This window comes from Uloborus diversus, chromosome 9 (assembly GCF_026930045.1).
Source record: "Uloborus diversus isolate 005 chromosome 9, Udiv.v.3.1, whole genome shotgun sequence".
NCBI classification, from domain to species: Eukaryota; Metazoa; Arthropoda; class Arachnida; order Araneae; family Uloboridae; genus Uloborus; species Uloborus diversus.
Genome location: NC_072739.1, coordinates 82,422,952 through 82,448,031, shown reverse-complemented (window position 1 = coordinate 82,448,031; position 25,080 = coordinate 82,422,952). Strand labels below are relative to the sequence as shown.

Here is a 25,080-nt window from a genome sequence, read left to right as displayed (position 1 = left end):
CACTTCCAAAAACTTTTACATAGAAAATTTTGAGTCAATCATTTACAATGGCAAATGATCTTTATAAATTAAAGTGAAGGAAGATCCCGTAATGGAAGTGACGGGATCATGTATGCGTTAATCTCCGACAAAGAAGTGAAAAATAATTAATAACTGCCAAAAGGCTATCATGACCAGCTCTTTTTTTTATAAACGCTAAGTTAATTCATGTTATCTTTATACACGTTGTCCATATGTATTGAAATAAGATCACATTAAAATTGTTGTCCCTGGAATGAAGTATTTCTTTTATCGATGGAGTATAATGCCTAATTTAACAATAATTCAAGTAATAGGTCTAAATTTACGCGGTTTTGATTTGCGCGGCATTTTCGCAGAACGTAACTCCCGCGTAAAACGAGAGCCTACTGTTCATTTATTTCTGAGTAATACTGTTGAGCGTAAAATTGCCTGAACTACTGAGTTATTGAATGTGTAGTACACAAAGTACTGAGTGTCGAGTTGTCCGAACAGTAAGACGCCCGAGTACCAAGTTCTACTCCACTTATTCCGATTAACACGTTTTTTTTTTCTTCTGTCTGCTCAAAACTTACTTTAAAGACAGTTATTACGGTTTCTTTAACGCAATTCAGTCATATTTAAGGTTATCACTGTCGCCATTTGTCTTCAAAGAATATGTTCAACTACTTTTTTTCCCCAGGTAATGTGACCTGCCAAATTACTGATTGCCGATTTCGCACCCTCCCTTACTTTATTGTATATAGTCTGCTCCCCCCTTTTCTATTCAAACTATAAAAATATTCCAAAACAAGCTATCTTCCTCTTTACCATGTACGAAAGAAAAACTGATTTAAAGGAATTACTCCGAGAGGATAAGTAGTTATTGCGCCCTCCTTCCACCCACTCTACTGTTTATACTTTGCTTAAAACCCGTTTTATTTTCTCTATTTAAATCATACATAAGACATTGCATGTTGCTTTTATTTGATTCAATCATAATGAGAGCTAACAGTGTTGCACTGTGTCCTAAGAAAGCTATCTTCGTCTGTACGATGTGCGATAGAAAGGTAAACTGGTCAACAGGAATCACTCCCAGCTAATATGCTGCATTTGAATCCCCTCCCCCACTCTAGTATGCATATTCTGCTTTAAACCCATTTCGATTTGTCGAATGAAATTATTAAAAAAATTACAATCTATTTTTATGTACTTAAATCATATTAACGGCTAACAATGTTGCAATTGATCCTAAAGAACAAATCATCCTCTTTACCATGTGGTAAAGGGAAACTGATTTATAGGAATTACTCGGAGATAATATGCAGCTATTGCGTCCCTTCTGTCGACTATACAGTACATTTTCTGCTTAAAACCAGTTTATTTTTGTCGACTCAAATCACAAAAAATACTACAGTTTATTTTTTATGTACCTAGGGCTATCAATGTTGCAATGGATCTTAATGAAGATATCTTCCTCTTTACCATGCGCGAATGAAAGATAAATTTATTTATAGGAACTACACAGATCATATGGAGCTGCTACGTACCTTCCTCCATACTCTAAAAAACATGTTCTGCTGAAAACCAGACTTTTTTTTTTTGCCTAATCAAATTATTAAAAATATTGCAATTCATGTTTATGTTCTTAAATCATATTTAGGACTATAATTGTTGAAATGGGTTCTAAAGAAGATATCTTCCTCTTTACAATGCACGAAAGCAAGATACATTGATTTATAGGAATTACTCAGATAACACGCAGCTATTTTGCGCCCCTTCTCTCTACTCTATTCTACTTAAAACCTGTTTTTGTCTTTTGTCTACTGGTCTCATAAAAAAACATTGCAAGTTATTTTTATGTACTTAAATCATATTTGGAGCTATCACTGCTGTAATGTTTCCTAAAGAAGATATCTTCCTCTTTACCATGTGCGAAAGAAAGGTAAACTGATTTATAGGAATTTCTCCGAGATAATATGCAACCATTTACGTCATTTTAATCCTTATCTGGGCAAGACTGCATATGATGTAATTTGCGAACGCATCCTTTGCTGTACTAACGACAATTTAGCAAGATAATGTGGATAATTAGTCGCAATCAAGATGAATTCTGATCCTATCAATAAAGAGATGAAAACACCCTAATTTTAAAATTAGTATGCTCCGTATGGGTGACCATTTAACAAGCTTAGCACGATCCATGGAATTCCCTGTAGACAAGCGCCCACGGGTGTTTCACCATCTTACTGTTTTCAAATCTCGGAATCTTTTGAGAAATTAATTGAGGGGGCACCATTAAACTGTGGATTATTTTTCTGTCATCACTCTGGATGATTTCCCTTTAATTGAATACAATTAGCGAGCAGTAACAACTCTTTTGGAAATATCTTTTCTCGCTTTATGCTGGGATTGAAATCTACTTAGTATGAATATGTCTCTGAAGCAATTTAATTTGGCAATCTGGTAGTTTTGTCATTGCACGCATTTTGAGCTTCTCGTTGAAGATTCATGTTTTAAGTTTATTGAAGTTATTGGGATAATATTGAAATGATGCTTTGAATTTTTAATGTTCACATGTTCGTATCCTCATATATATAATAGCGAATTCACTGCTTGATTAACGCTCCTGACGTCACCAACAATGAAATTCCCGCCGCGGCTGTTGATTTGAAAATATGTTTTTGTAATGTTTGATATGCAGGGAAATGTTTTGTTTTGCCAAGGCTGAACTGGATCCGGTACCTTAACTGTTTGACTGGCAAAACTGTCATTTCAGGAGAATGAAGAAACGAAAATGTGGTATACAACTAACGCTATCTACTGGAGTTTAGGGTTCATCCACTGAAATTAGGGTTAAAATTTAAACTATCAAAATATCGCTAAACAGGCAATTGCTTCGTGCAATTGTAGAAGCAATTTTCACCCGTCATAACCTGACGGCTGATTTTTTAGTTCTCATATATATAATAGCGAATTCACTGATCGAGTAACGCTGACGTCATGGACAATGAAACTCGCGCCACGTCGTGATATTTTGATAATGTTCTTTTGGCAGGGTTTGCGATGCAGGGAAATGATTTATTTTTTCAAGGCTCAACTGGATCCGGTAAATTAACTGTTTCACTGAGGTTTTATTTTAGGAGGATAAAGAAACGAAAAAGTGGTCAACAATTGACGCTATCTAATGGAGTTAGGGTTAAAATTTCATCGCTCAAAATATCTCCAAATAGGCAATTGCTTCATTCAAATGTAGAAGCAATTTTCACCCGTCATACCATAACGGGCGATTTTCTAGTTTGATTATAATGTCGAATTTATTTGCAACTGGATAGAACTTCTGAAACTTAAATGGAGTTGGTTCCCTAAAAACCTAAAACAAAATTATTTTTTAGTTTTTAGCCTACTTTCCCAGTAAAAGTGAGAAAAAGAAGAAAAAAGCATGAAAGAAGGTTTAATGCATCTTAAAAATATCGCGAAAAACAAAAAAAAAGTCAAAAATAAATAAAATAATTAATTAAATATCGAAAAATTAAAAATTGGAAAGTAGGGTATTGAGATGGGAAAAAATGTCTGTCGGTCTGTCTGTCGGTTTGTCTGTCCCCCCTCTAATAACTTTTGAATGAATAATCCGATTCGAACAAACTTTTTTTTGTTCAAAAGATCTCGGCAAGGACACCTCATTCCCATATTTCACTTTCAGACTTGAACTATTTTTTGTTCAATTTTGAATAGTTCAAAAAGGCTTAACATTAGCGCTTACGGGGAAATTCAAGGCAATTCCGAACTGTGAGGCGCTAGGGTGCGTCTTATAATGCACTTTTTGAAAAAATTTTGAATTTCTTATGGGGCACCCCTTTAATTGCTTCCTTTTGATGAAAAATTACTAATTTAAAAGTTTCAAAGAATTTGAACAAGATTTAGAGGTTGCTACCAGTGATTAAAATTACGTTCATTGTGGAAAAATAGAGTAAAAATATATTCCCCCAATTTTCTATTGCAATATTTGACATCAACATGAATTTGGGTTGGTTAATGTAGAAACATAACCCAAATACTTATTTCCTATGCATACAAAAAAATAATAAGCATTTCATGGTTATATGCTGTGTAATAATGTTAAACAAAAATCGCGCAAAAGTTCCACTACGCCATATAATTGGTTTGCAATTTCAGTCTTTTACACCAATATTGTAATTTTTTCTTCTTTGTTTCTAGTAATGTGAAATATACAAGCCATTTCCTGATTGCTACTCATCATCCAAACTAATTGATAATATCTCTTCAAAAAAACTTGATGAAAAAACCCCTATGGTGAAAAATATGAATGTTAGTAATAAATCCTCTATTTTTTTCCTTTGGTTTTAGTTCTACAACATCTGCTGTTCAGTGTTTCATTGGAGGAGTTGTTCTTTTAGGTTTTTTTAAGAAGGAATTTTAGGAAGGAATAGACCAATTTGGAGTTTCTCTTCAGAAATGACAAGTAGATGTCAAATAAAATTACTTGAAGCAACAGTTTCCTTCTTGTAAGTGAAAATGCTTTTCAACAAAAAAAGATCAAATCTAGATAAACTTTATTGCAAATTCTTGTTCTTCAGAATCAGTCAAAATACATTCTGTTACAACAAAGGCTAAAAAGAAAAAAAAAAAAAAAACTTTCACTACAGTTGATTCAGATTCTTCATGATTTTCTTTCTTTCCAAATTTCTTCCTTTCACGCAAGTTCTGTTGCCTTTTTAAACAGAGATGTATTTGTTACTAATTTCGTATTGTCCTCCTAGTTAGTTTTCTTTCAGTTAGAAATAATTTCTCGCCTTGAAGTGAAATCTTTCGTAAAAGATCATCAGTAAGAGCAAGGTCAAGCAAATAATCTAATGATGGATTCCAATAATTTTGTTTTTGATTATTGAAATATAACTCATTTAATTTTCTTTTTGAGTTCTTAACACTGACAACTTGTGTTTCTTTTTGCTTACCAACAGTAAGTTAAGAGGTTGAGAGTTAATTGTAGCTACAGTTAATTAACATGATTTAATAAAATATGAAATATTTCAAAGTCAGTAACAATCTAATTTATTACTAATTGAAATGAAAAAAATATAACACAAATAAATATTATAATAATCGATGCAAAAAAAAAAAAAAAAATTTGCAACAATAGTAGCAACCTCTAAATTTTATTCAATTTTTATTTTTATGATATGTGATTTTTTTTTTCATCCAAAGGAACCAAATGAGAGTGTGCCTCATGAAAAAATAACATCTTCAAAAATAAGACGCACCCTAGCTGAGGCGCATTTGCTTCAAACAAACATTGTAGAAAAAAGCGTTTGATGAAAAACTTGTATATAAAATATCTTTTTGGTTTGAACAATTTTCCGTTCAATTTTGAACAGTTCAAATCCCTTAACATTAGCGCCTACGGGGAAACTGAAAGTCAATGTAGATTCCGAACTTGAAGGCGGATTTACTTCAAACAAATTTTGTTGGAAATATCTCTTGGCGCCAAAATCCAGAATCCAACTCCAAGAATTTAGGGTCACCTGACTCCGAATCTGACTCCTGTGCCCGACAATTAATCAGACTCCGACTCCCTGACTTCGTAGCTTTGGCAAAAATTTATACATGGAGGACAAATGACTGACTCCGATTCTTGGATTTTCGTCTCCAACTCCTTTATCCCAAAATGAGATTGACTCCGACTCCGCAGCTACGGTTTTAGCTGTGAAATAATTATTGTTGATATGACTTGTTTTTATTTTCACGCTAAAGTTTTAATTTAGGTATTCAGTTTTCGGCAAATAAACTCGAAGTCATTTGATTCTACATAAAGATATGCGCAGCGATTTTTTTTTTTTTTACAATAAAAGTATTTCGTTAATTTTAAATTTTATTGTTTTTATTTATTTTGGTAAGTGCATTAATTCATTTAAAAATTATTTTTGGCAACAGGGGAAAAGAAACGATTTTTTTTGATATGATGTATTTATTTTAATGAGCTTATTAATTTTAATTATTATTTTTTCGTTTTGAAAACTGTTAAAGAATTTTTTTAATGGAAAAAAGTGTATTAGCTGCTTTGTTTAAAAGGTGCTGCTATTTTATTTGTTCTTTTTTTTTTCACGCATGTAATTCTTTTTAGATGAGTGAGGAATATTTTATTCCTAGAAGTTAGCTTAAAATATTGAAAAAATATGTTTGAAACAATTTGCGATTTTAGCTATTTTTGAGAATATTGATCTGGTACTAGAAAGTAGTATGGGTGTACGGGAAAGTAGGCTCGTATAGTTCTAGACGGAACTTCTTGTTATTTATTCAAAATATTGAACCAAGAGCTTTCAAGCGAACCAAAATCCATGTTTCTGTGGAGATTAAAATTTACTCAGTTTAAATATTAATGATGCAGGAATGAATTGACATGAACTTAAAATTTTACTTTTAAACATGATTTTCTCAAAACGTCAATGTTTACAACTCATGTTACAAAACTGCTACACATATTGGTTGGAAATTTCCACCTAATTTTATTCATGTTTTCGAAATTATACCGAAGTGAAATTTTTGCTTTTGGATTTATAACTTTTCCGAAACAGCTGTTTTATGATCAAAAACGGTCCTTTTTTCCATTTAAAGTGACTCTCGGTTAAAAATTAATAAATTACGAAATTAACACAATTGCTTTAAAGTTTCACTTTAGTTGTCTTTCAAAAACACTGTGAAAACTATAAGTTTCTATCATTATAACTTTTTGAGATAATAGGTGCATAAAATGTAGCAATTTAACATTAAGTGTTTGCAGGATACTGATTTTACGTAAAAGAATTAATTCAAACTGGGGATGCGCCGATGAGCAAATTGGCCGATTACAGATTGATCAGCTGAGTCGATTAATGATCAAAATGGTTATTTTCAGTGCTACCAATTTCTGTATAATATTTTTTCTCTCATAATTTCTACTTTGAAATATTTAATTGTTTATTTCTTAGAGACGATTTATGTTTCTTCACTTTCCTGATTTCCATAAAATAATTTCAAAACAAATGTCAACCAATTTCCTTAAGCCACTTTTCATATTATTGTTGATAAAATTACATTATGTCGAACTAGATATGAAAATCTAAAAAAAAAGAGGTAGTCTGTGGTCAGCAAACTAATTTAGAAGCTCTTTAAATTAAAATTATTTTTAAAAATTAGTAGCCATTTAATCAAAAACTTTTGTTCTTTGTAAAAGCTATAAGGTTATCTAAAAGCTTTATGCTAAAGCAGAAAAGTATCGACACATGAAGCATGTTGCAATGTTGTATACATGAGTATACTTATTCAAAATAGAACAAGTAAGTTAAAAAAAAGCAGAGAAAAAAAACATTACTTCATTCATCACTCTGTGAAAAAAGAATAAAGTATTTACTAATTAAAAAAAATCAAATGATACTTAATAATAGTGTTTTTTTTTCATTGAATCAAAAAGTAATAATTTAAAGAGTAAGTTGTAAAATGTATGATGTACTCATGTGTAAGTATAGTAAGAAGGAACAAAACAACCGTAAAAAAAAAAAAAAAAAAAAAAAAAAAATGTTGCGCCATCAAAAATTGAGGGAAAGGGTATCAAAGCATTAACTTAGAAAATGATCCATCAATATTTCATTCAGTTTTGCGAACTTTCTAAACTATTCGTTTTGTTTCTACTCTGTACACTTTAATGCTACGTGTTATAGTAATGTTTTCAGAAAATTATATTTATTTCTTAACAAATGTACCCACCACTGTTTGTTGTTGAAGGTATTTAAAAAAAAATACATTTTCGCCCATTATAAATAATTGGCAAAGTGGCCTATTATGGCCGATTAATCTGGACTTCCGATTAATCAGCGCATTCCTAATTCAAACATTACAGCTTTATCGAATTCTAAGCGCACTTTTTGCTTGAACAAAGTACATAAGCAAGCATTTTTTCAAAAAATGTCTGTGCTGTTGATGATTGGGTAACATTATGTAGTAGAATTAATTTAACCCATATTTCAATTGATTCTTCCATACAAGCGCATAAAAACGTAATTTCGTATGTATTATAGGCTGAGGCAAAACTTACTAAAGCAGACTCTTGAAAAACGTAACCATGTATTATAAACGTTACTTTACTGAAAATAGTTAACGATAAAGATTAAAAAGTAAAAACTATGTACCAAAAAGTAAACATGCTTTTAACAACTAGAGGAAAAATATTAGCATAGCGAAGTAAACTGTCGAAAAACGTTCAACTATTAAATTATGTTGGTGAATGAGTTTCTTAGTAAATAACTTAATAAATAAATAAATTAGAGATTTGTAATAAAAACAACATTTTAACGAATAAATATGCTTTATAGCAGATTGTATGTAAATGTTATTAAATGAAAATTTTTAAACGACATTTCTAATGAATCCCTATTGTTAAAAGTGTTAAATAATGGTGATTTTATTTGGAGCGCGATTGGTATTTCTAGCATACTTTGAAATTCTTGATGCCCAAACTTGTAAAGAAGACTTTTATGGATAGAAAATAACTTTGCATTCGTGTGAAGGAAATCTCGCATTATTTTACTTCCCTCACATTATATCACTTTCTAAGTTTAAATAACCAACAAGAAACATGTTACGTAACTGGTAACCGAGACATATTTTTGCTTCCGAAGTGTGTGTACAAAAGTGAGAAAACCAGGAATTGGATGCAAAGCACTCTTGATAGAAATTTCATCTCTGAATGGATATACAGTGAAACACCGATAACTCGACACCCCAAGGACACATGAAAACATGTCGACTTAAGTGGATGTTAACTTACTGACGCACTATAATTTTCTTTACTAATAATAAACTGTTAGTCTCTCTGTCTTGATGTCTGGATTTCTGTGACACGCATAGCGCCTAGACCGTTCGGCTAATTTTCACGAATTTTGGCACAGACTTAGTTAGTAGAATAGGTGTGTACACCTCGAAGCGATTTTTCCAAAACTCGATTTTGTTCTTTTTCTATTCTAATTTTAAGAACATTTTACCGAGGAAATTATCATAACGTGGAATAGTAAATTACGAAATTATCTTAACGTGGAACCGTAACATGGGAGAGTAAATGAGCATAGCCAATTGACGAGAAATTCATCATCCATTATTTGTAAATATACAGGCGAACAAAATGACCTTTTAATTTTCTACTACGGACAAAGCCGTGCGAGTACCATTAGTAATTAATAAAGAGTTTCTGTATCACTCACTTACTAATGCTTAACATACACACTATAAAAATTAGTTCCAGTAAATAAATTTTCTTTTCATTTTCTTTTTTTGAAAGTTCATAATTACAACCACCAATACCATTTGAATACCTTGTGAGGAATAAATCCATAGTTTTTGAAAAGAAAAAAAAAATGGAGTAGATAATAGCACTTGGATGTCGAATTATAGGGATTCCTGCAAATCTGTGCCAAGTTAGAGAGGATTTCGCCCATTGAAATTAGCATTGGGCCAACGATAAGAAATATAAATGTCGAGTTACCGGTGTAGTCGAGTTATCCGCTTGTCGAGTTACCGAAGTTTTACTTATTAAGGTAAATTTATATTTGATCCTGCAAACACAAAGTATCAATATTACTGCATAACACTGTCGAAGGAAAATAAAGTGTAGGAAATCTTACATTTTATGTGCTTTTGTTGCAAAGAGGAATTTACATTAAATTAGAAATATAAAATTTTTGGAAATAGGCGTAACTAAAGGGTAGAAAAACATTCCAAAAACGTTAAAAATAATAAAGTTAATGTAATTTTATGCACATATGTTTCGATGGTTAAAATTTAATGTACAGTAGGAATCACTTAAAATAATTCTTAAACAGTTAAAAATAAGTTAATTAGTTACAGGGCCATTCCATAAAAAAATTAACCATTTGTCCCGCACGTGACAGTTCATATATTTTATTAAAAAGTAATAATTTTAAAGGGCAATAACGAAATCTTTTACTAAAGAAATCACACATAAGTTTGTAATTTGTTAAGAAGAGAAAATTTGTTCATTAATATTTTTAAATATTATTTTTAATGAAATATAAGAGGTATCACGTGCAAGAGAAAATAACCGTTTTCCCTAAAATGGCTCCATACATAGATATCTCATAACCTTTGATTAATAGTGTACATAAACCAAAATGTCCTAATTTCGGGGAAGTTTTAAAAATAATATATGATACGCCCGTTGGATGTAGAAAGACTACAAGTTGTTACGTAAATATTCTTTGCAACGTTTGGTAGATGTTCATAGTTGCATTGCATTTTCCGTCCAAGTAAAAATGGCGTCAGCTCAAGAAAAGGCTTAGCTTGAGTTTTAAGCGGCTTTTAAAATAATGTCCCCTATTTTTCGCTGACACAAAATGTCCTTCCCCCAGTTTTTCAGTTACAACTTCGCCTTTTGATACATTTAAAGGGGGAGGAAATTTTAAATAATGGCAAAAAGTATGGTAAAACTTTTAAATGATACCCTTCTGAAATTATCTTAACAATTCATTGCGAACTTGAATTTAAAAATAAGCTGTCGTTGAAGTGGATTACCCCCCATTTTGCCGACAGCTAAAATTTTCTCCCCTTCCCTTTTCTTTCAGTTTCAACCTTACCTTTTGATATGTTTGAAAGGGGGGGGGAGGGGAATGTCGGCAAAATATAGGGTAAATCTTATAAATAATAGCCTCCCGAAAGTCGATTTACCGTGAACTTAATGTATAATTTAGCTGTCATTGAAGTGGTTTACTCCCGGTTTCGCGGACAATAAAAATCCCTCTCCCCCCTTAAATGTATCAAAAGGTATGATTGAAACTGAAAAAAAAGGGGGAGGGGGAGAAATTTCGTGGGGGCGAAAGAGGAGAGACACCACTGAAGCAGTATACTTTGTTTTCAAAGTTCACAAAACACGTAGTGACATCAGTTGAAATATTATTTATTTTTCAAGTTTTTTTCTCCAAGGTAATACTTTAACGCTTCTCGTGTTTGAAAAGCAAATCATAAGTAATCTTACTCCCTTATATTATTTTTTCGTGTCAATTGATAAAAGGTAATTAATTTTCCTCCAGACCTCCGAAATATGAGAGTATAAAAGCTGTTAAAACATGTTATTACTGTCAAATCACATGATGAAGTTGCCCCGTGCATCATCAATATTACGGATTTCCCTTTATTGTTGGCCAATCTCTCTGACACCCATAAATATATTACCAGATTATGTCTTCAAAACATGTTATCCTTAATTGCGCATATTCAGCTACTTCGTGTAACAATTAAAGCAAAAAGGGGGCGGAGCTTAAAACAGTGGCACAGCTCACGTCTCATTGGAGAAAAATAGGTCGTCTGCGCTCAGAAATGTGAAGAGAAATGAAAAACATTTTAGCCAAAGAACAAAACGGAATCCCTCAAGCTAAAATGCAGCGGGAAACAAAGCGACTGGCATGGAAAAGAGAAAGAAGATACGAAAAAGAGAGAACGCAAACTTTGTAACCTCATCATAGATACTTTACTGCGGCTTGAACAATGATAGCTCCAATCAGAGCCTTATTTACGATCGCACATTAGTTTTCAAGTGGTGGTAGGCGTCATAAAGAAGCCACCTAAGCAAAAGATGAGGGATGAATATAGGTTGAGATGTGAATAAACATCGTCAGGATCGGAACTTCGACGTGAGAAGTTCTTTATTTGCTTGCGTCAGAGAATCGCCTTCGGAGTATCCTTGCTGGTGGCCCACCGCATGTTTCAGCAATAAATGATGTCCCATAAGATGATTTTTTGTATCATTTTGTCTGCTTGCTTTTTGTGGGTAGAAGCCAATGAGGGCCTCACGTTAGCACATTTGTAAAATGCCATCGTTCTATGGGTTCCACTGCTTAGAAGGTGACGTAGTGGACTCGATGATAGACTGAGGTGCGGCACGTTTACAACAGCTTTCAGTTGGAAAGGCACCCGAAGGGGTGGAACGCGATTTATTGCTACTTTCCGAAAAAAATTGATTTAGGACAAAACGTGAAAAATTTATTGCTCAGCGATATGTTTCTTAGTAATAGATCTCCCTGAAGCAGTTACATTGATTTATTGTACAAGAAGAACATACATTTAAAATATTTCGAAGATTTAATTGCGATAAATGAAATACTCTTAGAGCCGCAACTGGAATATTGGATTAACATGGAGGCATGTAAGGATTTTTTTTTTTCATTTTATTCTACTCATTCTACGAATTTTAAGCATCAAAATTATTTACGGTATTCTTTATTTGCTGTTCTAGAGCTTGAACTCGCCACATTGCGGTGTGTTCACAAATTAGTCAAAGAGGTAACTATTTTAATTTTTCCCGAAAGAGGCAGATGTCACATTGAACTGGTCATATCCTACGTACTGTAAAAGCGGGGTACTTTGATCCAAGGGTCTTTCTTTGCCATAAACTGTTTAAAAGGTACAGTGTTCTCTGCCAAATTTCTGGAAGCTGTTTTTAAATTAATTTCGATAGGATTCACTTAGAGAGCTGTCCCAAGTTCGCAGTAGTGTATAGTTTGATCGTATTGTCGAGCAGTTCAATTGCTCTCCACCAAAGCAGCATTGTTGTTAAACGATGGAGCCGGTGCCTCCCCAAAAATATAAATGTATACATTAATGCTATTACATAAACATACCTATGTTCACTTTCAATCACAATTATATATGGGAATGTGAGTTGAAAAATAAGGAAGGTTCTTTACTGAAGTTTTGTGATACGACTCTAAGCAAAATAAGGTGCTTCCAATAATAATTTAAAAAAAAAAAACTGAAATTTTTTTTTCGGACATGGAGCTTATCGGAGTGAGTCCTATACTTTGCTTTTATGTCGAAAATAAGTAAAAGATTTGTGAAACAAACCTCTAGCAAAAAAATTGTTTTTTTTTTAAAATGATTTTAAAAATATTTTTAGGGGTAAGCCCAACTAGCTCCAGATGTTTATGCTTTTGTTCATGCTCTATATAATCAACCAGAAGCGAGTTCATTACTAATGTAATGCTTCCTTCCCCTTAAAATAAAAATAATGTCTGAAACTGTCGAAAACTAGAAAAAAAAGGGGAAGGTGGGGGGGGGGAGGGCATTTCCAAAAAGTGGGACGTGATGGAAGAAATCGGTGGTCATATTCAGATTCAGGCGGACATTTTACATAAGAACCAGCAAGAATTATGTCAGATGCATTTTGAAGAATTTTTTTTTCCTGCCGCGCATCGACAAGTCATAAAAGGAATATTTCTTTTAATGACTATTTTTCACGTAGTGATAAATTAAAAATCGTTTTGGATAAGATTGACATATTCTGCTGTTCTAGTGTTAATATGAACAAGCTTATGGTTGCGTAATAAAACCTTCAGATTTATAGAAATATAAAAACAATTGCTTCTTTAATTGAAAAACAACTTCACTCAGTTCGACGGCATGATGCAAGATGGCTGAAAAACTTGCTTTTTTCCAACGTACGTAGTCTGTCCAAAAAATACGCAAACTAAGGCCATGAAAAAATTTATAAAATTAGTCCACATCGATTTTGTCCCCTTCAAAGTACTTTCATTCCTTGCTATGCACGCGTATCCCATCTTCTTTCCCACTCTTTAAAGCAACTTTAGAAGTCCTCAGCAGTTAGGCTCTTTAGCTGTATCGTCGTTTCTCGCTTTTTCGAGTTCAAATCTTCCAAATGATCTCCCCTCATCACATTTTTGCAATTTGGGAATAGAAAAAAGTCACATGGAGCGAGATCTGGCGAATAAGGAAGATGATCAAGGATGGTGATTGAATTTTGTTGGTCAGAAACTAGCGAACAATCAATGCTGAATATGTTGGTGAACTGTCATGGTGAAGGATCTATCCATCGCCCGGAGACAATTTTATTTGCACACGACGCACACAATCTCTTAAACGCTTGAGAACTGATTTCATTAATTTTCGAGATTTCATTAATTTCCATTTTTGACGAACAGTAAAAATAAGGACAACAGAAACTAACATAACTTGCAAAATAAACTCAGTTTGGCGATATGCCAAGCACTGACATCTCATTGGGTGTCAGGTAACTATCGCCGACAGTCAGCGGGAATATAGTCCACGTCATGACCGGTAGATTGCATGAGTTCGCTTATTTATTGGACAGACTACGTAAATTCGTGAATGTTTTCTAAAATGCCAAGCAGTTGCACTCATTGCCAGAAATTACGATGAACAGTGTGATCAAAACCTTGTTGATCATACAGTGAAACCTGTTATGTTGACCATCTTTGTAAGATGACCACCTGTCTAAGTTGGCCGCTATTATCAGGTACAGAATTAGTCCTGGATCATATAAAGTAACCTCCATAGGTTTACCACTTGTCTAAGTAAGTTGACCACTGGTGGCCTACTTACACAGATTTCTCTGTACTGTTATTATTTCAGTAGTTAAAAGTAATACAGGCTATGTATAGACTACCGATGAATTTCACTTTACGTTATTACTTAGCACCAACACTTTTCTACTTACTTGATTCTCGCCGACAGAATTCGTTGACAAACTCTGAGTATGAACCATTGAAACATTTCCTTGATTATCCGCCATGTTGGCCTCGCTTTTCTTGTGATTCTGCATATGAGAAGAAAGTGCTGCAGCCGTGTTGTAACCTCTGTTGCAGACCGTACATTGGTAAGGTTTGCCATTGTCGTGCGTTTTCATGTGAATCTTGAGGTGGTCACTCCGGGAAAAGGCAGATTCACATTGGGAGCAGCGGTATTTTCGATCGCCAGTATGCAACTTAACATGGCGGTCGCGGCTGCGCTTGTGCTTGAAAAGCCTCTGGCAATAGTCACAGCGGAAAGGCATCTGGTCACTGTGAATCTGAAATGGAATTTTCATAATCAAGATCTTTCTTACATGAAAAGGAATAACACACAGTCGAATACTTGCTACAAATTTCTCTAAGAATTCAACACAGGAGGAATTTAGTAGAACCAACTTTTCGAGAAACTTGGTTGCCAACTAGTTGACCGGCATTTTTTATTGTCTTCACGCGAGGCAACTTAGTTCAATTAACTTTTCTTCCAATAAGCCGAATTTATTTGAGTAGCTACTCCACAACAATGTTAAATCTTAACCGAGTTGACTCTCAACTAGTTTACTCGTGTGTGGAATAAACGTTTAGTAAAGTCCTGATGACTGTAATCAACTAAAAAGCTGATTACACTTATCGGGATGAGAATGGTAGCGGCACACCAGGCACATGTGACTGTTGTGTGAAGGATGATTCCCTCATTTTTTACCTGGTCACAATTCCAAAAAATCGCCCGGTTCGAAAGTTGATTCAACTAAGTTGTCTCTTGTGAAGGAGGCCTTAGAGATGCAAATACGAAACATAAACACAAACTGCTTAATAACCACTTAGTAGAATTTGAAGTACCTAACTCATTTAGTGTGGTGAAGAAGACACGATGCGTTTTTCCAAAAACAACACTCACAAGAAGCAGCTTGTATCTTGAAATCTTAACGGACGCCAAGAATGACGTCTATCACATTTCAAAAAAAAAAAAAAAAAGTATATTGCTGCCAGAATAAACTTTAAACGTTTAAATCAAGTGTAAAATGTGTTCGAAAACTAAAACTATGTAAAAATAATAATAATAATAAAAAAAAAACAATAAAAATATAAAAAAGTTTGAGTATAATAATTTGTTCACCCTCGGTAACTACTTTTGGTTTTTAAAAGTATTTTCCAATACTTTTATGAGGATCTTTCTCATTACGAATGATGTTTCTTACCTGTTTATCAACATACCCATAGGAGTTTTCACTAAGCTTGAAAATTTTTCACTAAGTTATGAAGACATTTTGATTTAGACAATAGGCGTTTTCAAACAGTCGTTTGTATTTTAGCCATTATTGCCCCCTTAGCACACAAGGATGTTTTATTTGACCCTTCAAATTTTTCCCAAATTCAACGCACTATCAAAGACCATTACTACTGAGCTAAGGGTTTGGATGCTAAAAGTCACATCCCAACGATGGAATGCTAAATGATGAATAAATTTGGTATCAAAAAATGAATATCTGGAAGATATTAAATTTCATAAATGTTGATATATTAAACTGTAAATTAACTACATTTGAAAATAATTATAAGATTTCTCACATAGAGTGATGGTTTAGTACATTGGTTGTAAAAAATAAAATATTATGCCAATGTTTAAAACTGATTTACATTATTTATCTGCATACTGATAAGCTGCGAAAATCTCTTACTTAAAAACTTACATATTATGCAATATTACAACATATATCCTTTTAGATAAACAACTCTATCATCATATTTATCATTATCCTTAAGAACCACATGAGACAAACGCTTTACAATAAGATAGAGGAATAAAAGGTACACGACTTTGTGAAGATCATACGATCCACGTATAGATTAACTCTAGTCAACTTTTCTCAAAATGCATTTTTTCATTGATATTTTATAGAAAATCGTCCCGCACACGATTCCATCATTATTGCATTAATATCGTTGTAAGAGAAGCCACTCTAATTTATAGCCTATCAATCGGATGAAATCAGATTTGTCGTGTTGGAAATAATTTCAATTGGTCTATTGTGGAGAGGATTAGTTCGTCTTTTTCTTGTGTAAAATTCGATTTTAAACGCTAATTATAACTGCACCGAAAGTGCTATTGAAGGACGATCAGACTAAAAATTTCTTTCTGAGAAACCCATGAAATATTTTCCCCTTGTAGCAGAGTTCCATTAGTTGGAAATGAGATGATCTGGCAAGCACTATATTTTTGTAACTTTATTTTTTCCCTACGATTCACGATGAAAATCAGTCAAGCAAGAGTGCTATTTCGAAGAGATACACCGTAGATGAACACTACATAATCAAGTTCTTAAAACTTCATATTTGCAAATATTTTTACTCACTCTTACCCCCGAACACCTCTGTGCTCAATCCCTCCACCCGTACAAAAAATTAAGATGGAAATCTTACATTTTACTCCTTTCTACACTGTAAAAAAAATGTTTAATCTTACTCCGTTAAAGCGGTGGCAAAGAAACTGCCTCCATAACAATGGAGTGACTGAACTGTTAAAACTGATGTAACGCTTGTACGTTACATCAATTTTATCAGTTAAGTTACTCCATTGCTATGGAGGAAGTTAGCCCCCGGTGTAAGGTTACACAAAGTGCAAAATGCCGCCACCGTATTTACGGAGTAAGGTTACTCGTTTTTTTTTTTTTTTTTTTTTTTTTACAGTGTATGTGAAAATGCACTCAAAGCATGTAAATATTTTAAACAATATTTTTGTACTGCAATAATGCTTACGTTATAAAAATAACATAAAATAAGATTTTTTTAGTTACGAGGTTTTTCATGGTACCGGTTAGTATTTTTCTTTTTCTTTTTTTTTTTTTTTTTTGTCTGAATTAGGTTATTTCGTGAGACTACAACTCTTTTAATATGTTTATACGTGGTAACTACAAATTTTTTTTGATACTGTTTTAAGGAAAACTCAACAGAATAATATATTTTTACGATTTTAGGAGAATGTAAAGACTTGGTTTAAATGATAATAAACTACTATTCCCGATTTTTTATTGAATTATGAATACTTGTGTCTTCTTCGAAGGAAAAAAAAATCAACAAAACGAAACATTCTATTTTGCCTAACGTTGAGTTACCTAGCTGTAGTACTCAACCCACGATTTGTTGGGGAAAAAAAATTGATGTAAAAGCTATTAGTAGCTAATCTATATTTTTCAATAAAACTTCTTTCTATCGTATCCAAATGATCAATTCCTAACAATAAGTCTTTACAGATCACTGCCGAGTTCCAAATGTGTTTCCATGATTCTAAATGCTGATTGATGATCTCATCATTTCACTACAAATCTGTCATTGAGATTGTTATAACTCCTAACTGCCCGGAACTGACACGAAACAAGGCAAGACACTGGCCGCGAGAGACAAGATTATCAATCACGACCTCAGCTCTAAACGTACAAATTGCCAAGAGTATTAATGCGACCGGAGCTATCTTTCTTGTTTCCAGATCTGAAGTGAAGAGGTGTTGCTCAAGTGTCCTTTCAAACCGGATGAAGCCATTTCGAATCTCCACATAAGGTGAATTTCGCCATCCCAACACCCAGACTTCCCTAATATCCAATCCCTTATCCGTGATTAATTCAGGTTTCGCCAGCAGATGTTAGCGATACCAGGTTCTATAAGAGACTAGAAAAGTGTGTAATTAAATCACAAGCCAGGCGTTTAATGCGATACTTGTCAACCTTCCAAACGCGGGTGTGACCAAGGACCAACCCTCTCTTAGTAAGGTTTTTGGGGAGGCGTAAGTGCCACTCTAGGGTTCTTGTGTTTTTACTCTCTTTGTTGTAACCTACTAAATCTTACTAATCGACAAGTCCGATTGGCGATCGACAAGGGAAAGATTTATGGGCTTCACTTTGGCCTATTGCTCTAATTGATCTCTTAATGGCGAGCAGTTGTTGTTGTTGGCTATGAGCGAACTTTCTTCATTGATGCCTTCGGGGCATTTAAAAGAGAAAGTTAACTCAGAATGCAAGAAAAGAACAAGACGTGTGACAGGCAAAAGCAGGACAGTAGGCGGGATTAGTAGAATTTTGACCGATGAAAATCTGCTGTTGTAAATGGCTACACATTATGCCTAGGAGGCGAAGTAACAATGAATTAAGTTAACGTTTTTTCTGAAGAATTCTAATTTATAAAAATGTATTTCTCTGTTGTGTGTGGGAAACCATAAATTACTTATGCAAAAGAATTCAACACCATTTTCCTCTGTGGTATGTTAATTAAAACTTCAGATTAAATTTCTTGCATATTTTCTCTAACCTGAAGTCGAAAACCTACGTTTTATTTAATATTATAAGTTTTTCTACTCATAAAGTAAAGATCAAATGTGGTAATTCAACAAGAAAATTTAGTACATGTGACAACTAAATTAAGTTTATTTGTTTTCGTGAATGTATGCTTAGGAAATAATTCATTTCAAGTTTATCAAACTATTTAGACATTTGAGCCAAACACTGCTTTTATGAACATTAAAATTGAAAAGTTTGATTGAGTTTAATTCTTGAACGGAATTACAAAATCATTAAAAAAATTTGAAAAAATTTTGTGATACAGTTAGTAAGTTTAATCGAATAGCTTTCCTTTAGCAACGACATAATGGAACAACCAACTGAGGAAACAGAAACGTCTTTTCAGGAAACTGAAAACCTTTGGTTAGAGAAAATAATTAACGTAAGCAATGAATGATATTGTTCGGAAAGGTTTTAGAATAAAGTTAAAATAATATTCCAGGTTTTAAAAATGATCTGTATGTTTATTGTGCGCTATGTTTTTGTCTCTTGAAGGGGAGTAATCAATAATTTAGCATAAAACAAAAATTATATATTTGAGACAATTTTATTTAGTATACGGAATATAAAATATGTCACTGTAAAACCCAATAATCTCTGTCTAAACTCTTTCAATATGTATACATATAGATATTTATAGATGGATAGAATTATAAAAAGATAGTTGGATTGAAGTATAATAGTATGTTTGAAAAAACAGGATTTTTGAAAGTATAAATACGACAAGGGATGGAGGGGGGGGGGGACAAGAACTGAGTTTAAGGACTAGAAAAGTTATTTTTTATATTTGTCTCATATATATTCACCATACATACATCTTTTAGTACCGACATGACATTAAAAAATATATGGAAAAAAACTATTTTGAATTTTTTTTTTTTTTTTTGAATTTATAATAGCAATATACTTAAAAATCGATCAATTTTAATGAAATTCAATCCATAAAAACTATAAATTTACTGCACAACCAGAAAGATAATATTTCTTTATAAACAAGACATTTGAAGCCATTAACTTCGTTTTTAATGGAAAAAATATTATAATTAAGGTCATTAACATATTTCACCTTCTATATTCCAAATTTAACGAGGTGTGAAAACAACTTGTTCACTTTTCCAAATTTGATTAATGACCATTCCAGGCTACCTTCCCTAAGATAGGGCGCGAATTATGAGAGATAAGCCAATTGACTTGTTCAGGAGGGTTTAAAATATATGAAATTTCTACGTGAGCTTTAAAAGTGAAGGAATAAAGAAAATAGTTAAGTGCTTAATGTAATTAATTTGATAATAAATTTTCGCACGTGCAAAATTAGGGACCATATAAATTAAAGTAGAAAAAATAAAAATAAAAAAAAGAAAATAAATGAGAAAACGAGTCAGAGGTAAAATATTTAAATTTAGATTGGTTCCTAAAATTAATTACTTTGTTGTGAAGACGATAATAAGCATATATCTTTATGAAAAAATTGAGTGTTAGTCAGGAAACAGCGAAAAGTGCATCAATAATATTTTGATTTAGTTATTTAACTGTGACTTTAGCAGTGAAAATTTATTATTCAGACTGCAGCGTTGCAGGGTTTTTATTTTTTTTTCAGAAGAGTTTTGTTCATAAATCAAGAAATGGCTTTATGACACTGCACGAAAGCAATCAATGAAGCTTAAAAAATGGCGCCAATCTTTATTTCATTAAATTTCTTGTTTCAAAAGAAGACTAGAACTAAGCGACAACCATAGAATAACTGTCATCATTAGATGAAAATCATATATTACAAACAAAAAAAATATTCGAGGGACATTTTTTGAATTTTTCTAAAATAACAAAAAAAGAAAAAAAAAAGGAAAAGAAAAAAAAAAAAGGAAAAAAAAATCTTATGTTATCAAATATATCTCAAAGCCTTTGAGAGATTTTAATTCTTAAGCTATCATAATACAATAGAATAACGTAACATATGAGTGAAATATGACAACATGAATAAAAGTACGAATAAAAGCAAATATATATATATATATATATATATATATATATATATATATATATATATATATATATATATATATATATAAATCTTCTGCGCGGACGTTTGTCACCGTAAGACTTTTAAAGCGCTGGACCGATTTTGATCACATTTTTTGTGTGTAATTAAGTTGTGGCAAGCATGGTTTTGAAGCGCGATGGATCGAATCGGAAACGTTTCTGTTAATTAATTAATTAATTTAAACATTAGATGGTTATATTTCCCAAATGATTAATATTTATTTTAACCTATTGTTGAGCGAGAATTGAAATAAATATTTAACCCGTTGCCAAAGGACAAAAAAATTCAGCTGAGATTTCTGTAGTGATTTAATTTATTTAAACATTGGATGGTTATATCTCCCAAATGATAATTATTATTTTAGTCTTTTGTGTTGAGCGAGAACTGAAATAATCATTTAACCATAGACTAATAATAAGAGTAGACCGAGCTATGGCAACCCTTTTGCTGCTCATAAACCAAACCATGTGACTGGTGGATATCCTAGCAACAGCTGGCGTTAATCGTAGCAGACGATCAACGCCAGCGCGAAATAAAATAAATAGAATTGATGGATCACGGAAGAATGATCTTTTATGGAGTCCGATTTGTAAATTTGTTATTCTAAGTTGTAAATATTTTGTTAATATAGTGAGTTTTTCGTTTAGATAGTATTGTGCATTTTCTTTAGTCAATTTCAATAACTCTCTAAGCAATAAAAGATGCAAGCGACCAAGAAGAATCAGCAAACGGTAAGATTTTTACCTACAGTTTCAATTTAAGATACCGATTAGTACATTTTTGCGTTAACGCAAAACGTTTACGCCATTTCGTTCACGCCAACGCTGACAGCTCCAAATGAAATAAAAGTTACCGAAAACTGATCAAAAACTATTACTAATGTCAAAATAATGCATAACTAAAAGAAAAACAGTTCAATCTCTGCACCTGGAAGTTTTTTTTTAATGAAAACACATTGTCCTAAAATACATGTCGAGTGCCAAACTATAGATAATGCTGCCATCTAGCAACCATGCTGCCAAAGTCTTTGCCAAGCCCTTCCACTAGTCACATGGTACATCTATGAACCAATTTTCTTTATCAGTAAGAATGAGAAAGCTCGGTCTACTCTTATTATTAGTCTATGCATTTAACCTGTTGCCAAAGGATAATAAGAAAACCAACTCTGCCTTTTGTAATGAAAATTTCCTACTATGATTGTGATAGGCTTTTCTTCAGAAATATTTTAGTTCCCTTAAAAAGTACATGTATTAAGCAGGTTGGCAACATAGAGAACTTACCAGGACAAAACAAATCACACAACATGATATGAGATAGTATGATTCAAAATAGCATTAATTTAAGTTGTAGCGAGAGAGCGGGATTTAAAAGTTTTCGTTCATAAGATCGACCGCTAATGGGTTGGAGTACGCTTCGCTCCCTGATCGGTGATGAAATTTAAAGATGATGAAATTTAAAGACGAAACAAATTTTATTTTCGTCCAGTTAAATTACAACAGGGTAGTTCTGTACGCAAAAGATCAGTGCAGTGCAAGATCTTTATCTTTGGTGGAAAGAACAAATTAGGCAATATATGAAGTTTTAAAAGTTTTCGTTCAAAAGATCGGACTGCTATTCGGTCGGAGTTGGCTTCGCTCACTGATTGGCTGGATCACAGTAACTTCGAGGCTTGCCGGCTTAGGCCATAAACAATAGAGTTGCTGGATCATTTGTTTACATTTTAAAGCTACTGTTAATGTAATGTATTGTATTTTTGTTTATTTGGCGAAATATTTTAAATTGCAAAGAATTGTTTTGGGTTTTCAAAGAGTGCTTATACATTTTAGTTGAAGAATATGTTTATTTTTCATCGGAAGGGGGGGGGGGGAGATGAGTGATTTTCGCTTATTCAGCGAACTGTTTTTACCTTTATCATTTTTTTAAAACGATAGCATTTCGATAGTTTTATTCTTTTTCATATGGGGGATGTTGCAGCGGGATTTCCCGTTTGTTCTAGGTGGGTAGTTAGTTTTTTACACTTAATATCTGAAACGCTTTTTATCCTTCGAGTATGGCTGAAGGAACAAACCATCAAGTACGTGAGAAAAAATAGTTAATCAAACTACTGCTCAGTGGGCATTAGATCAATCAAGTTGTAATAAATATACGCATTCTGACAACATAGCAGCTTAAAACATTTTTTTTTCACTTATTTTTTTTCACAGAACGGATCAATTACTTGATAGTTTATTGAAATTTTTTAACTTGTCAATTTACAAAGTTTGAACAGAACAACATATGTATATATATATATATAAATGAGGTGCAAAATATTGACTGCAGATTTTTTCCTTGCTATGGACTCACTAGCCTGGAATACTCGAAATTCATAATCAGAGTTGTACTGATGAGTTCATAGCAAAGATGAAACTACAGTCTCTGGATGTGATAATCAGACTGCCGTTATTTTGCGTTCAGTTGTGCAATAAATAGCTCTGGCTTATGGGTGATAACTTATTGCTTGTTACCTAAGCTTTTATTTTCAAATGGCGAGTTGAACCGCGTGATTGCTCGTGGACTCTCGCTTGCGACTTAAATTTATTTTAGCGACCTGTTAGTTTGTAATCTCAGCTTCAATGAGAGAACATCTGTCTCCAGCTTGATTATTTATTATTCCAGACTGATGAGTCCATAATAAGAAGGAAATTGCAGTCTCTGGGTGGGATAACTAGGTTGTCGATACTTTGCGTGTCGCTATGTTATATTTATCTAAATCATGCACGTTTGTTGTTGCACGAAAGTTTCCTTGTCAGGATTTATGTGGAGCTCTTTCTAATAGTCTAAGTTATCAAACTTAGTATTCTCGTAGATGCAAATGGCGACGTTTTCTTCAGTCAAAAATACTACTTTTAGTCAGTGAAATTGATAGAATAAGCAAAAAAAAAAAAAAAAAAAAAAAAAACATGGAGCAAGGAAAAAAAAATCATTTTTCTAACGTTTAATTTTTAATTAATTTTTTAAAACCTCCGATTTTGAAAATAAGGCGTGGTCTTTATGACGTCACAAATGATGTACTTTGGCGCATCTGGTTACCGCGTTTCCACGTTATGATAGTCAAGAAGCGAATTAAATATTGCGCTCGACGCTTGCTATCAACCATATCTTTGCCATTATACGTGAGTAATGATATGAATTAATTTTTACGCTTTACCATTGGCAACAGTGAATGGCATTTCATCATTTGTGATGTCATCGGCAGAAGCGTAAACAATGAAAGCGTACCGATTAAAACAATATTCTAAAAATATTAAACTTAGCCAAATTACTTTAAAAACGGTCAGATCGTATGTTTTTAAGCATGCTCTTTAAAAAAAAAAAAATAGTTTTAAAAGTTTTGTAACGACCCCATTGTTACTTTCTTTGCGAAGATAGTTAATTTCTTAAGAGAAAAATGCAATATCGGTAATATTATTTCCAAAACTCTTATTATTACAAACACTTGTTAAAATCGCTGGCCTAAACCGTATTATCATGCACTTGTACATATTTTCAGAACATTTACATTACATATATTCACGTGCAAATGCAAAAAAAAAAAAAAAAAATGAAATCATGCTTAGAGATATTTACTTTTAAGAAACGGGTCCACTTGTAAACTAGTATGTTGTGGCCATCACGAAACTTTCTTCTATATTTTTCTTTTTTTTTCTGATCCCTTCCCATGCTTGATGAGGAAGCAATATTCCCAACAAAAACAAAATTACACATGCAAAAACTTGACTACCATCCCAATGTCTGAATTATTGCAAAAGCAAAGCAAAGAGCGAAAATTGAAAGTTATTTTAAAAGCCTTGCTTGAATTAATTACAAATATTTTATTTGTTAACAAACATAAGATGGCAACAGTTAAAAATTTTAAATCATTGAGATAATATTTCCGATCATTTCCATACAATTAAAATCACGAGAAATACGCAGACGACAATCTATTACGATTTATCTTTCTTATTGTTGCATTAATAAAGCTATTTGTATTCGCAAAAAAAAAAAAAAAAAAAAATCAACACCTCTTGGAGCGATTGGCGTCAAAATTGAACCAAAGCCTGTTTACATATGGATTCACATATATTCCAAA

The 25,080-nt window shown here is 32.7% G+C and overlaps 1 protein-coding gene across 1 annotated transcript in view; it reads right to left on the bottom strand.

The window, feature by feature from the left end:
- The window catches only part of LOC129230350 (zinc finger protein 423-like), a gene marked incomplete at its 5' end in the record, with an annotated part of 101,137 nt that overhangs the window by 45,887 nt on the left and 30,170 nt on the right, over positions 1–25,080 (bottom strand). The window contains one exon of the mRNA XM_054864748.1: positions 14,531–14,881. Coding sequence (XP_054720723.1) covers positions 14,531–14,881 — 351 coding nt within the window. The remainder of the gene's footprint in view (positions 1–14,530; positions 14,882–25,080) is intronic.